Genomic DNA, 13823 nt, shown 5'->3' on the forward strand with positions numbered 1-13823 from the left:
CTATCAGATTGCATTCTGGTAAAACAAGCTGCTTTGCACTCCTTCTGGTCTAAGCCTGAAGGCTGCTCACCACAGCTACCACTTAGAGAGCTTTCTAAGGTTGTCTAAGACCTCCTAAATCACCATAAGGGTTATCTGGACTGGTTCAAGGTTCCCACTTACATAAGTGTACATCATATACCAGGCCAGCCTCTCACAGTCACACACGTCAATGTTTCATAATAGTGATTGTTACAAAATATTTTCAATAAAGGATTATTAAAAAAAAAAAACATTAAAAATGTGAGTGTTTCTTAAACGTTTCAGACTATGAAGTGCCGCCATAGAACCAACCACTAGGGGTCCCTACGTTCCAGCTGAAGAGCATACAGTTTCAGCCTGAAGTGCTTTAAAAAAGCTTGGTGAGCACTCCTGGGGTTATGGATTCAATGACCCAGGAGACTTACTGTGCTTTTTAATAATGGTGCTGCTGTGCTCCCTGCAGCGTTCCATAACATAAAAAAAACTTGGTGACGCCTCTGACGCTTCTAGGGGCACCATCAGGATCCAATGATCTTATTAAAAGGCCCTCGTAGGGCATTATGGGGTGCTCCTTGTACAGAGCAGTAAAAATAAATGAGACGGCCCTGCAGCTAATTTATTATTCTTCCCCAAATACTTTTGCGTTGTCCTGGCACCACCTGAGACAAACTTTGTTTTATTCCCTGTGGTCACAAGGGGAGCGCCAAAGCCCCTGTGGCCCCTGCCTCCCATAGTGGGTGCCTGACGGGAGCTGGCTGTTATTTTAAATTGGGTGCCACAGTGCCCATCCGGGGCACTCAAAGCATTGCCAGATGTTTGGGAGTGCGGGAGAGCCCCAAGGCCCCCTACTCACCAGCCAGCACCTTTTGTGGGTGCTTGCAGGGGCAGGCTTAATTCCTTTGCTCCCACCTGGGCACCAGCAGCTTATTTTTCTGCTCCCTCCAGGTGGGAGCAAAGTTTTGTTCCCTGCTAGGAGAGTGTACATTTCCTGCCCACTCTCTCCCGGGCCGGGAACACAACAGGGCACCTGCGTCTGAATATAATCTAAAATTGTTTGAACATTATTGAAAACTGAGGCCTCTGTTAGCTTTCCATTCCACAGACACGTATACCTGTTGTTTCATGGACAGAGACATTCTTTGGTGCTGATTTCATGGAACCAACCTATACACATGAAGCTGTTCTGGGGTGCATTCACGCGTGGGAATTAATCTAGCGTTTATGCCTTCCATGAAGATTCCACGATGCAAGACCAAGTCTGAAGATACCTCATCTTTTGCTGGCCAGGCCTCCTGCACTTCATGCGGATCCTTTGTCATGGGGTTTCAGGGGCTAGTCGGGTGGGAACAGTATTCAGATTGTGTTCATAGATGGAGATCTTAACGTGTTATAGACACCCACGCTACAGGCATGCAATTTATTCATAATATGTGAAAGACTTTTTTTTTTTTCTCTAAAAATATTTCTTCTTTCTCTAGATGGTGAAAGCGATCCAAGTTCTGCGAATTCATTTGCTTGAGCTTGAAAAAGTCAATGAACTGTGCAAGGATTTCTGCAGCCGCTACATTGCCTGCCTGAAAACTAAAATGAACAGTGAGACTCTTCTTAGCAGTGACTCTGGGAGTCCCTATTCTCCTGTGCAGCCCCAGGTATAACCACTTTCTTCTGATGCTGACACCTTCAATACATTATTCCATTCTAGCCAGGTTACAGTGTTGTCAGCCACATTTCAAGTTCTCTTTGTTGAAGACTTCATCCATTTTCATTCATGGACAGTCCTACGGAGTACACACTAGTGGGAGTGCAGGCCCCGGCACCCTCTCCTCACTCCCGTGTGAAGGTGCGCTGCATTTCTTAAGCTTAAGAAGGTAGTCTTGCGCACTTTGTGCCTTGCTCCGCGTAATAGAACTGATATGAATTGCTCACAACGCAAGCATTCTCATGCATTACTTTTACGATGCGGCCATGGCCACGTAGGTAAGTACTTCTCATGCCATTTTCTGGCACTTCACAACACAGGACTTTACCAGTCAGGTAAGTGCTTTTTAAATATATTAAAAAAGGGAATTAAGGGAAAGTAAGCGATGACAGGGGTTTTAAGGGTTCAGGAATGGGTAAGGGTAAAGGGAGTAAAGGGGTTTTGGGGTTCTGGGATAGAGAAGGGTACAGGGAGTAAAGGGGTTTTGGGATTCTGGGATAGAGAAGGGTACAGGGAGTAAGGGGGTTTGGGGTTCTGGGATAGAGAAGGGTACAGGGAGTAAAGGGGTTTAGGTTTATGGGTTTTGGGGTTCTGGGATGGAGAAGGGTACAGGGAGTAAAGGAGTTTAGGTTTAAGTATGGGTAAGGGTACAAAGGTTGTTAGGATTTGAAGGGCTCGGGATTGGTAATAATATGGGGTAGTGAACAGTTTCAAAGATGTGGGTATGGATAGGGGAACGGGGGAGTAAGGGATGTTTTAAGGGTAATGGGACTGGGAGGTCATCGTGTTGTATTACATGCATGGTAAATGTATGCGTACTAAATTAATGCGTTGTAAGAATTTATATTCAGTGCTGACATATCCGCTTCTTTTTCTAGCACCTTTACATTCACACCAAAGCTCTTTTAATATCTGTTGTAAAGCCATAGGCTGCTTTGGTCTCTGAGCATCTGAATTTATGGTACTTGCAGAAACTAATGTCTGCTCTCTGGTGATCTCTACTCCATCTGACATTGTCACTTAGGGTCCTGCCATCCCCCATGCAGATGTGTGAACTCTGAGATACTAAGACTTAACCTTCTCTAAAGACTTGCAGACAACTAAGGTGTGACGTGGGCCCCAAAGAACTGAGACAGCTATATCTAGTAGGCGAGGTAAATAACAAATTGATGTGCAAATATATTTGACAAATGTTGTCCAGAAATAAAGTGAGGATCTAAGGAAAATCCCCGTAGCTTCAACCACATGACTGCTAAGCCTTTCCCTCCCAGAGGTCTTCCTCACTCCTCGGTGACTTTTCATTCCCACAAATGGTATCCAGACCAAATATGTGTCATTTGTTTTCGGCATTTTGGGGATTCTAAGTTACCCAGGTTTGTGGATCATCCAAGGCGGAACTGAGAAAATAGTCATATGTATATATTACCAACAGTCCCGTGCTGCTGTATCCTCCAGCAAACCAATCCGATACGGACCACGAAATGTGCAAGATGTTTCTCTTCGTGCTTTATTTCTTCAAAGTCAACATGACGCGTTTCGGCTGCGTAACCACAGCCTTGATCACATGACCCCCCCGGTGGTAAACATGTTGAATTTATAGTGACATCGTGGATACACTGGTTACGTTGCGTTTAACCAATTATAGAGCTAAACAAAATACTTCCTATTACGAGTATAGTTGTTGGATTCAAAAACATTGAACTGTTATTGTATATAAATATTTAAAATGTCATAAATATGTACAGAAAATGTTAAAAGACATGAAGCATATCAGCAATATACAAAGACGTCTTTAAAAACCTTTTTGTAAACACTAATGTAAAATTATGTTTAAATAGCTGCCAAGTGGCTTGATCACTGCCACATAATCAAATCTATGAATCTGGCTCAAATTGAAATCCCTACTCGCGCAGTAACCAGAGAGATAATGAAGTGCTAGTGCTAAAATCATAAACTGTGCAAAATAGTACAAATAAGTGAACTATCCATGAATAAAAGATATTAAATCCATATCACATCCAGGATAAAAAATGTCTAAAATAAAAATATATGTGAGCAGCACAATAGCCGAGGCTCGAATCTATTTACTCTAAGTTAGGGCAAGTGTCTAAATTATTGACATTCAAGTTGAAATAGTATTTCATATCATTGGCCACTTCAAAAAGTCTTGATTCAAGAAGGACATAACTAACCCCACAGTTTTAAATATACATGTAATCAATCACATCAAATTATTCAAATTGTATAATCCTACAGTTCCGCTGAGAAAACCAGTAAAAATGTTAATTAAAAAGCAGTTATGTCTTATCGATGGGTCTAACCGTCTCCTGAACTCAACTAATCCTCTTTAAAAATCATCAAGGACAAAATAGGGGGGGCTGTTAATCCTCATTTGGAACTAAATAGGGAGGACGACACCCCAGACCTCATTAATAAGGTAAAAATAATGTAATACCTGTCATACGTTATGATTCAGAAGAATGTTTCTAGATGTTATAGTTCATTTTACAGAAAATTGTGGAGATTTTCTCCTGTATTGAGCTCTTTTGGAATTCTAGTATCTAATAAGAGGATGTATTTAGATTCCAATTGCCTCAGCTGTTTTTCTCTGTTACCTCCTCTCAGATTTTTAGGTACAGAGTCAATGACGAAGTAACTTAAGTCATTCAAATTTTTGTTGTGTACCAGTTTGAAATGACGAGCTACAGGATAGCTTTCGTCAGAATTGACTATTGCCCTTAGATGCTGCAGAATACGATTGAATACCTGTAATTTGGTACTTCCCACATATTTCATTCTACAGGTACATTCCAAAACGTATACTGCATAATCTGTACTGCAAGTAAACAAGCTTTGGATTTTAACAGGGCTAGGGTCAAATGCACTCCAATATTCTGTGGTGTTAGTGTCAAATTTACAGGCCCTACATGATATACATTTGTGGAAGCCTGTCTTAGTCGACAACCAATTTTTGGATGTTGTCACCTCAGGACTTGATTTGACCAGGGCATCCCTCATTGAGGGAGCTCTTCTAAAGGTGATAAGCGGTTTCTCAAGTAACAACTGGGCTAGAGTTATCAATTTTTAATTTTGGCCAGTGTTTATCTATGATCCCCCTAACTTTCATTTCCTCCATACTGAAAGTGGTTATAAGTCTGATCTGCTCTTGGCTTATTTGTGGATCATCGCTGTTACTCATCACTTCTTTGTTTCTTGATTTAGTAGTGGTATTTAAACGCTCTTCTCTCGTATGGCTGTTAGCCCTAATTTTGGCCTGTTCTAGCTCTTTTAGACAGTATCCACGTGCAAGAAATCTCTTTTGGGCCTCAGTTTGGCATCTTTCTAAATCAATGTCAGAACTGCTAATTCTGCGCATACGCAGAAATTCTCCATATGGTATACTCCTAATGAGACGACCAGGGTGAGCACTACTAGCATGAAGAATTGCATTTCCCGCCGTCTTCTTTCTGTGTAGTTTAGTTTGAATTTCATTATTACTGATATAGATTTCAACGTCCAAGAATTGGACAGAGGATTTGCTAATGTCTGCAGTAAATTGTAAATTCAAATCATTGTTATTGATAGTTTTTACAAAGTCCCCAGCTGATTCTGGTGTACTTTTCCAAATCATGCATATGTCATCTATAAATCTCCAAAATTCTACCACATTGGAGTCAAACAACAGTGTATGGGTGCCCCTGAGGACATGTTCCTCCCACCACCCTACACGTAAACCGGCATAGGTTGGGGAAAAACACGCCCCCATGGCGACTCCTCTCAGCTGCTGGAAGATCTCTTTGTTGAATAGAAAGTAATTATTTTCCAAACAGAGTTGTATCATTCTTAGAATCATACCATTATGTTGACAGAAGTTCATACTGCGTTTGTCCAGAAAATACTTTACAGCTTTTAATCCATCTGCATGATGAACACTCGTATAAAGGGTACATATGTCCATAACCATTAATACATAGTCCTCTTCCCATTTTTTAATTTCGACAAAAAGTGACCTGTATCCTTAATGTAGGAAGGAAGGCTCTCTACTGATTCATGCAAAAAATGATCCACATATTTTGAAAGTGGTTCCAGGAGACTGCTTTGGGCCTAAATAATGAGACGACCCGGTACTGGCGTAATTTGTTTATGAATTTTCGGAATTAAATAAAGGGTGGGTGTAATTGGAAATTCATTCTTTAAGAACTTGTGTTCCTGTTTACTCAGCAAACCTTCCCTTTTCCATTGATTTAATTCTTTGAAAACAGTCTCTTTAAGGCATTTGATATCATTGGACGTTCCTTTCCTATAACATAAATTGTCATTTAGATGTCGTTCTACCTCTTCTAAATACAAAGTACGGGCCAAATGACAATGTTACCCCCCTTGTCCGTTTTGTTGATAATAAGATTAGAATTGCTTCTTAGTTTTTTCATCAGTTTTGCATATTGTATTTCCATGTATTTGTATCTTTTTTGCTTTCGAGATGAAATACAGTGCAACGTTTTCAACTCTTCAATTATGATATCATTAAATGCATCGATAGCATCTTTCGGCATAAGCGGTATGAACGTTGAGGATGGTTTGAAATGACTGTTACATGGAAGGTTACTGACTATGACCATAGATGCCAAATCTTTCTGTGTGGATCCAGTATTGTCTTTATCATTTGTGGAGAGGGCATGTATTGTTCTCAAAAGGCTGGTGTCTGCAACTTGGAATTTATTAGTGGGGCGCGCTGAGTTGGTTATAGTTCTTGCCTGATCTTGTGCTTTGTTTAGTTTAAAATGTTTTTTCAATTTAAGCTTTCTTATAAATTTAAAAACATCTATGCGAGTTTGTACATAGTTGAAAGTGTTTTGCTGGCAGAATGACAGACCCAGCGATAACAGTTGGGATTCCGCTTTAGTGAGCACTGTATCCGATAGATTGACCACAGTGTTATCAGGAACTGAGGTTAATGTGAGATTTCTCACCATTTCTTTCCCCTGCCTCTCTTGGTGAAGCCTCGCCCTCCTGCATTTTCTCCTTTGTTTGCGCCGCTTATTGTCTCTGCCGCGTTTTTCTTCTGTTGTTGTGTCCGTGGCCGAAGGAGAATATTTTCTCGGTTCCTGAGTTTGGATAGTATTACTAGACCCTCCATCCTCCGATTCAGTACTACTGGTTGCTGGACTGGTATCCACATCTGAGACCACGATACTAGATATACTTTGTGCAGGTATTTCAGGAGTTTTAGAAACCAGAGCCTGTCTCTTTGCTGTGTCATATTTGCGGGCAAACGTGAAAATTCTTCCCGTTTCATAATCGCGTTTTTCACACGCAAATTTGAATTGTTTGCGTGTTCTTATAGTTTCCTCATGTTTTGTCAATCGACCATTGATTTCATCTTTATATTTCTTTATAAACTCTTTATTGTGATGCTGGTCTAGATCTTGATTTATTTGTTCCATTTCTTTTAAAATTTCATTACGATCTATCTCTAAATTATTAGTCGCCCATTCTTTCAGCATTACGGGGTTGGGATTCTCAAATGATGGTGCTATGAGAACCCTCAACCCCCGTGGTACGCATCCCACTTCCTTGTATTATTCCAGTGAGCGTTTTTCCCACCATTTGGTAATCTCCGTACGGAGCAGTTTTTCTAGTTTTCTCTGCGTTATTTTTAGATCATTGTGGGAACTGGTTTCTATGTTAGTGGCTTGAATATTAATATTTATATTGGGTAAATTAAGGAATAGAACATCCGCTATTGCCTCACGATTCCGGAGCGTCTCCGTTGACGTAGACATAGTGATTGGAGAAATAAACTTGTTTTAGCACTTACAACCACGCTGATATCACCCAACGTGTGTCGCATACACTTCTATCGCCCAATCCTCTCACCCGCAAATTAAACTGTTTTTCGAGCAATGACCGCTTACCCCAGAGATCCCAGGTTTTCCCGTAAGGGTCCTCCGACACCGGCTAGGTTCACCGGGAATATCTCCAAGTCTGCCGACAAACGAGCTCTACAGATTCCAACTGCGGGGGGCTGACTTTCCGTTTACTCCATCCGGGTTAGTCAAATGATCGCAACAGCGAGGTCGACCGCACAACTAGCCAGCCCACAACGAGAGGAGGGTCCGTAATGGATATATATATATATATATATATGTATATATGTATATTACCTACTGGCGGTCGCCAGTAGGTAGTTATAGTTAGGACCACGTTTCCATAGGAAATCCGCAACATTCTATTTTGAATAACTTTGGCGCCGGTCGACGAATCCTCGCGAATTTTTCAAAATAGGTGGGGCGCTACGCTCCGCTCCTACCCTGAAAGTCTCGGGGGGAGTCGTCAAGTGGGGGCTGAGATAAAAGGGGGGTCCCAAAACGCGTTTTTCCCATGCATTTTTCCATAGGACCTTTAGACAGGGCTACAGCCCGAACGGCTGAACAGAATTACTAGAAATTTGGCAGAGAGGTAGTCCTCAGGTCAAGGAAGTGCCTTTTGTAGGTTTGGTGTAAATCTGTTCAGTAGATTCTGAGAAAATAGCCTTTAAATCAATATATATATCTGAGCCAGCTTACGGTGCGCTTACGGTACGCTTACCGTACGCGTATGGTGGCGTGCGCGAGCGCGATTCTGATTGGCTCTTAGATCTTAGTAAACATTCGAATCGGCCGAAACCAGGAAGCGGCGGCCGCCATTTTCTCTCTCGCACTGAGAGTTAGGTTTTAAAATAAAGCCCAAAAACATGTAAAGGGGCTGTTTAGACAGCTCCCACACACATAGCCATGTTGAGGGAGTCCCCAAAGATCCCCCAAGGGCAAAAATTTAATTTTTATTTTTTCGCTAATTTCGCCGATTACGCTTACCGTACGCGTACGGTAAAAAATTATTAAAAAAAAAAAACTATCTACCCTTCCCCAACCCAGTGTACAAATGGTGGCCGAAGGCCACCAATTGTGCATGGCTTATTAGAGGTGTGATAAACTATAATATTTTTAAAAAAAATAATAAAAGAAAAAATTATCCACACTCTCTCCACCCCGTGTGCAAATGGTGCCCGAAGGGCACCATATGTGCATGGCTTATAAAAATTACGAAAAATTAAAATATTATCTTTCAAAACGAAGTGCATCATATGTCCTCCATGTGCGCACGGTGCGCGAAGCGCATCGTGCGTACATGGCCCATCCGCGTAACGTGGGCACGCGGTGCGCATAGCGCACCGCGTGCCCACCGTGCGTGCACGGCACTAACTGCGTAAAGTGGGCGAGCGGTGCGCGAAGCGCACCGCGTGCTTACTGTGCGCGCACGGTGCGCGAAGCGCACCGTGCGCGCACGGAACGAACTGGGTTAAGTGGGCGCGCACGCCACGAATGGCGTAAAGTAACTTAGCATTTAAAAAACCGTACAATTTCACTGAAAAAACCATAGGTTTCACACACTTTATAGTTAGGAATTAGCATTTAAAAAACCTTGCAAATTCACTGAAATACCATAGGTTTCACACATGTTATAGTTAGCGGAAATTTTACTGATAAAAAACCAGTGAAATTCCCCCGTTATAGTTAGTGCAGGCAACTATAACTCACGCGACCGCAATCTTCTGCTGATGACATATGTGTCTTTATGAAAAAAAAATATTTGTAATATATGTATAGCTAAAAATGTATGGAAGAAGACATGGGCAAATAAGTGTCTAAATACAGTATTAGCATCAGCAGAGGATTGCGGTCGCGTGAGTTATAGTTGCCTGCACTAACTATAACGGGGGAATTTCCTGGTTTTTTATCAGTAAAATTTCCGCTAACTATAACATGTGTGAAACCTATGGTTTTTTCAGTGAATTTGCAAGGTTTTTTAAATGCTAATTCCTAACTATAACGTGTGTGAAACCTATGTTTTTTTCAGTGAATATATATATATATATATATATATATATATATACTTTTATTTTTTTTAATTGGGGGGGAAAAAGTGCTGTGCAAAAGAGAGAATATTTCTTTATCTACAAATGTCACCAACAAAAGGTTTGCTATTCAAAGATCGCCATCTTGCCAACTTTCAGGGACAAGTAGAGTTGTAAAAGAAAAACTATCTTTTTACCACAGATTTTGCGATCGTGTTAGTCCATTTTTTCCCTAATTTTAGTTGTTGCAACCTACTTGCAGCTTGCGGTTAAACCAACGGGTGAATGCAGAAAGGTAAACATTTCTGAAAACTATACAAAATTCTCGAATTCACCAAGGGGTATTTTTTGTCTTGATAACCAATTCTACAAAAGTAATATACTGTTCCGTTCGTCAGACCCTTCTGGTCACATGGATTTATGTTTGCTGGATGTCCAAATATTCCTATCTGATTGCCACATATTCCTTACCTTATAATATTCCCCAGGCATCAGACTGGATGCAGAAAGTTTTGGTGAGCAGCACTCCTGCGCACCGGTAGGTGGCGTTGTTCGGCTCAGCGTGGCGTCGTCTGCGACGAAAGTGACTTGCACAGTGCCTATAAAGGCACTATCCCAGCGCTTGGGCATTAGTTCTTTCCTTTCTGCGCCAGTCAGCGCAGATCCAGAGAAGAGCTACCCCAAGTCACTTTTAATTGACCTTTTTTCGACTTTGTTGTAGATGTTTTGAGACTTTGTCTCCTGGTCTGACAGATGTCCACCTGAAAGGCAGGTTTGAAGCCATCATGCATCTGTCAATGACAGATGTCGGTGACAGACTCACATTTGGTTTGTCTTTGGTGCCTTAAGCGAAACCACTACGCCAAGACGTGAGCATTGCTGCACCATGCATCCTATGGCGCTACGGGAGCGCTCCCTCAAGCTCCTCCCTGCCCGATGTCAATTAACTCTGCGATGCTCCTGGTCTCATTAGCGAGGAAAGTCCTGAGATCGTTCGCGAAGTCATACGCAGTGATCGTTGTCCCACTCCAAATCGCCAGGTAAGTCTTCTTGGACTCAAATGCACAAATGCTGCCCATGATTTTGGAGGAGGCCCGAGCCATCTCTCTCAAGCAGTTGCTGAGAGAGAGAGGTAGGCAAGTTCACCATAAGATGTGGGCTGGACACGACAGACTCACTAAGCAGATCAATTTCGTCAGTGGCCCTTAGGCTCCATGCCCGGTTTAGAACCATGAGCTTTTCGTGGTATGTCCAAGCTTTGCTCATGGCCATGTCCTTTGAATGCTCCCATTTGTTTGTAGAGAAGACGGACTCAGGGTTGGAGCGCTTTAAGTACAGCAGGGCTACAGCCTTTCCATGGCCCCTTGCCAACTCAGGTCAGCCTTCCGCCCCTTTCATGCCCACGGAAGGGGTTTCAAACTGCGCCTTTACATTCACAGCCATCACGGCTCATTTCTCTCTCTCACTCTTTATTCTCCCCTATTAGTCTCTGGCTGACTCCATACATTTCTTTCTGCTTTACACACTCTTTCACTCTTTCTCTTCTCTCACTTTTGCTTGATCTCTTGCCCCCTATTTGTCTCTGTCAGTCTTTCGCTTCCTCTGAATATCTATTCCTTTGTGCCTCTACCACGCCATTTCTCTTTTCTTCTGCTTCTCTCTGCCTCTTCCACTGTGTCCCTCCATGTGGGGGAAAGTACTTCCAAACCTCTGAAAGAGTGGGGCTTCGTAACAACAAACAAATAGGTCTTGAATATTGTTCAGAATGGATATTCTCTTCAATTCAGGGCCCCTCCTCCTTCAGTTCCACCAATTAAAAAACATCTGCTTTTCAGAAAGACCTACTGAAAAAAGAAGTCAACTCTCTATTGCAGAAGCATGCTGTGGAGGAGGTTCCTTATCACCAGAGAGGACTGGGGATTCATTCCTGATATTTTGTGGTGTGAAAGGAAGAACCAAAAGAAGAATTCTGACCCCTTCTAGATCTGCGAATACTAAACAAGTGCATAAATAAAGAAAAATTCTGAATGTTGGCTTTACACCACATTTATTCGCAACTCCATCAAGGCGACTGCATGTGTTCAATAGATCTCCAGGATGCCTACTTTCACAGTCCAATATCTGCAAAGCATCGAAGTTTTCTTTGATTCAAAGTAAAACCATTACCAATACTAGATCCTACCTTTTGGACTGAAATCAGCTGTACAAACATTTTCGAAATGTATTGCCTTCGCCGCAGCGCGTCTAAGGAAGTAAAAGATCTTTGTTTATCCTTACCTGGACAATTGGTTAATAAAGGGTATGTCACCAGTGGAGACCAAAAAACATGACCAATTCCTTCTCAAGACGCTAACCAATTTTGGTCTGCAAGTAAACCTCTGAAAGTGTACAACCTGCCTAATTAAAAAAATACAGTACTTTTGAGCAATACAGGATACACAATCCACAAATGTTTATCCTTCGTAGGAGAGGTTATTATCAGTCAATGTGAAGTGTCACAATCTCTTATATACTCGCCATCCAACAGCGTGACAGATTGCATCCCCACAAAGTTCTATGGCGTCTTCCATCTTTCTAGCTCCACATACAAGACTGCACATGAGGCTTCTGCAGCAAAACTTGGAAAACAAGTGGAATTAGCTCTCGGGCCATTGGGTGGAGAAACTGATTCTATCACGAGGCAATTCAGTCTCTTTCATGGTGGAAACAACCAAAGAACCTCTTGGTAGGAGCACCATTCCCTCAGGACCTGCCAAATCAAACACCGATCACAGATGTCTCTCTCCAGGGATGGGGAGCTCATATGGGTCACTTGCAAACCCAAGGGATTTGGTTGGATAAAGAAAAGACTTATCAAGTCAGTCTTCTGGAATTGAGAGCTGATCATCTGACCCTGAAATCTTTTCTTCTATCAATAACAACAAATTCCCTTTTTGTTCAGACAAACAATACGACAACAATGCATTACCTGAACAGCAAGGAGGTACACACAAGTGACCTCAATCTCGGGAAGCTCAACCCATGTGGAAATGATTAATAGCCAGAAACCTAATCATAATGGTCATTTATCTTTCAGGGGTTCAAAGTATACACACAGATACACTCAGTCAGGTATTTCAGGAAAATGACAACTGGGTTCTAAACAACAAAGTCTTACAAGACATTTTCCAAGACTTGGAATATCCTTAAATACATTTGGTTGCAGTCCCAAGCAACAAAAATGCAGAGACCGCACAGCAATATGCTTCCAACCAGGGTTGAAAGGGAATGCCCTTTTGATAAATTGGTCAGGGAAATTTCTGTACGTATTTCCCCCCCAATTCCTCTGTTACCGACTGTACTCATGGAACACTACAGGTCCAAGACCAGGATGATAATGATAGCACCAGAATGGCCTCATCAATGGTGTTTCACATATCTTCTTCCCCTGTCAGAAGGACCACACAAGATATTGCTGTGCAGAAAGGATCTCGCTTACAAGTTCAGAGGACAGATACTGCACCCCAACCTCCCATCACTGAACTTGACAGCGAGGCCCCTGAATTCCTGCAGTATGGCCATTTGGGCCGGCCACAAGACCGCATGGACATTTTAAGAGCGCTTAAAAGACATTCCACGAGAAAATCGGATGCCTTTAATTGGAATAGGTTTTACTTATGGTTCATTCAAACCAGACACAATCCAATCTTGTATCAAGACTAAGTGGTTATACCCTACCTTCTTAATTGCTTAAAGTCTTCCATTAAAGTTCATTTTGTGGCTATAACTGCCTATAGAAAATCACCATCACAAACCTCGTTCTTTAAAATACCCGTAGTTAAGGGCTTCTTAAAGAGGCTTAAAAAAGTATCCCCTCCAATTAGGTCACCGTCTCCTCCTTGGGAGCCTAACATTGTTCTCTCCAAACTGATAGGTCTCCCATCTGAACCCATTCATGAGGCCTCTTTACAGCATCTGACCGGTGATTGGGATCCGCCCACGTCCGTGTGACCTGAAACGGGAAGTTCTTTTTTTATTAACATATCCACCCCCTTGGAAAATCCTGCATGCGCGAGCGTAGTGTAGCCCCCCCTTAAATCTGCAGTGGGACTCCTGTAGATGAGTTTTCTGTAGGAAAATGCTATCGGGGTGCACCTGCTTGATATATTGCACCACCAGACCACTCTCAATTTTTCCGGCTACACCATTGAAGTTCCAGATCGGCAGCGT

General features: G+C 42.2%; 1 protein-coding gene across 2 annotated transcripts in view; it reads left to right on the plus strand.

The window, feature by feature from the left end:
- PKNOX1 (PBX/knotted 1 homeobox 1) overlaps nucleotides 1-13823 on the plus strand; it is a 244138-nt gene that overhangs the window by 130732 nt on the left and 99583 nt on the right. For both annotated transcript variants that reach the window (XM_085620755.1, XM_085620756.1), the window contains one exon: nucleotides 1500-1670. In XM_085620755.1, coding sequence (XP_085476881.1) covers nucleotides 1500-1670 — 171 coding nt within the window. The remainder of the gene's footprint in view (nucleotides 1-1499; nucleotides 1671-13823) is intronic.

Source organism: Triturus cristatus, chromosome 8 (genome assembly GCF_964204655.1).
Source record: "Triturus cristatus chromosome 8, aTriCri1.1, whole genome shotgun sequence".
Lineage (NCBI taxonomy): Eukaryota > Metazoa > Chordata > Amphibia > Caudata > Salamandridae > Triturus > Triturus cristatus.